This window comes from Malurus melanocephalus, unplaced genomic scaffold (genome assembly GCF_030028575.1).
Source record: "Malurus melanocephalus ecotype Western Australia unplaced genomic scaffold, MMel_1.1 scaffold_1480, whole genome shotgun sequence".
Lineage (NCBI taxonomy): Eukaryota > Metazoa > Chordata > Aves > Passeriformes > Maluridae > Malurus > Malurus melanocephalus.
The window spans coordinates 31,927-33,281 of NW_026624712.1; the positions used below are offsets into that span (position 1 = coordinate 31,927).

The window sequence follows — 1,355 nt, forward strand, 5'->3', positions numbered from 1 at the left end:
AACCCCACTCGCTCTGTCCCCCCCAGTTCCCGGATGAGACCCTGCGGAGCGGAGAGCTGCTCAACATGATCGTGGCTGTCATCGACTCCTTCCAGGTGGGGACAGCTTCCACCCTAAATCCTGACAGCTCCACCCCAAATCCTGGCAGATTCCACCCCAGATCCTGACAGCTCCACCCCAAATCCCGGCAGATGTGACCCCAAATCCTGACAGCTTCCACCCCAAATCCCGGCAGCTCCACCCCAAATCCCGGCAGATTCCACCCCAAATCCCGGCAGCTTTGACCCCAAATCCCGGCAGCTTTGACCCCAAATCCCGGCAGCTTCGACCCCAAATCCTGGCAGATTCCACCCCAAATCCCGGCAGCTCCACCCCAAATCCCGGCAGATTCCACCCCAAATCCTGAATCCCCTGTTCCCACCGCTCCCGGGATTTGGGGTCGAATCCCCCAAATGATCCTGGGGGGCCTTGGGGCCTTTCCCGATGGATCCCACCCCTGTTCCCATTCCCCCATTCCCCATTCCTGATCCCATTTCCTGTTCCCATTCCCATCCCATTTCCCCCATCCCCATTTCCCATTCCCATTCCCCGTCCCCATTCCCGTTCCCATTTTCCCATTTTCCGTCCCCATTCCCATTCCCATTGCCATTCCCGTTCCCATTTTCCCATTTACATTTCCCATTCCCGTCCCCATTCCCATTCCCATTTCCCGTTCCCATTTCCCCCATTCCCATTCCCGTTCCCATTTTCCCATTCCCATTCCCATTTCCCATTCCCGTTCCCATTTTCCCATTCCCATTTCCCATTCCCATCCCCATTCCCATTCCCATTTCCCATTCCCGTTCCCATTCCCCATTCCCATCCCCATTCCCATTTCCCATTCCCATTTCCCATTTTCCCATTCCCGCAGCTCCAGGAGCTCGTGTGCCACGTGATGATGGGGAACCTCGTCATGTTCCGCAAGGACTCGGTGCTCAACATCCTCAGTGAGTGGGGCTCACCAAACCCCAAATCCTGCCCTAAATCCTGGCCTGAATCCTGCCTGAATCCTGCCCCAATCCTGCCCTAAAACCTGCCCTAAATCCCGGCCTGAATCCGGCCCTAAAACCTGCCCCGAATCCTGCCCTAAAACCTGCCCTAAAACCTGCCCTAAATCCCGGCCTGAATCCCACCCTGAATCCTGCCCTAAAACCTGCCCTAAATCCTGGCCTGAATCCCACCCTGAATCCTGCCCTAAAACCTGCCCTGAATCCTGGCCTGAATCCCACCCTGAATCCTGCCCTAAAACCTGCCCTGAATCCTGGCCTGAATCCTGCCCTAAATCCTGGCCTGAATCCCACCCCGAATCCTGCCCT

The 1,355-nt window shown here is 56.8% G+C and overlaps 1 protein-coding gene across 1 annotated transcript in view; it reads left to right on the top strand.

Annotated features, from left to right (window-relative positions):
• The window catches only part of INTS3 (integrator complex subunit 3), a gene marked incomplete at its 3' end in the record, with an annotated part of 41,051 nt that overhangs the window by 31,274 nt on the left and 8,422 nt on the right, over positions 1 to 1,355 (top strand). Inside the window, 2 exon segments of the mRNA XM_057387998.1 lie at positions 27 to 95; positions 911 to 991. Of these exon segments, the coding sequence (XP_057243981.1) occupies positions 27 to 95; positions 911 to 991 (150 nt within the window).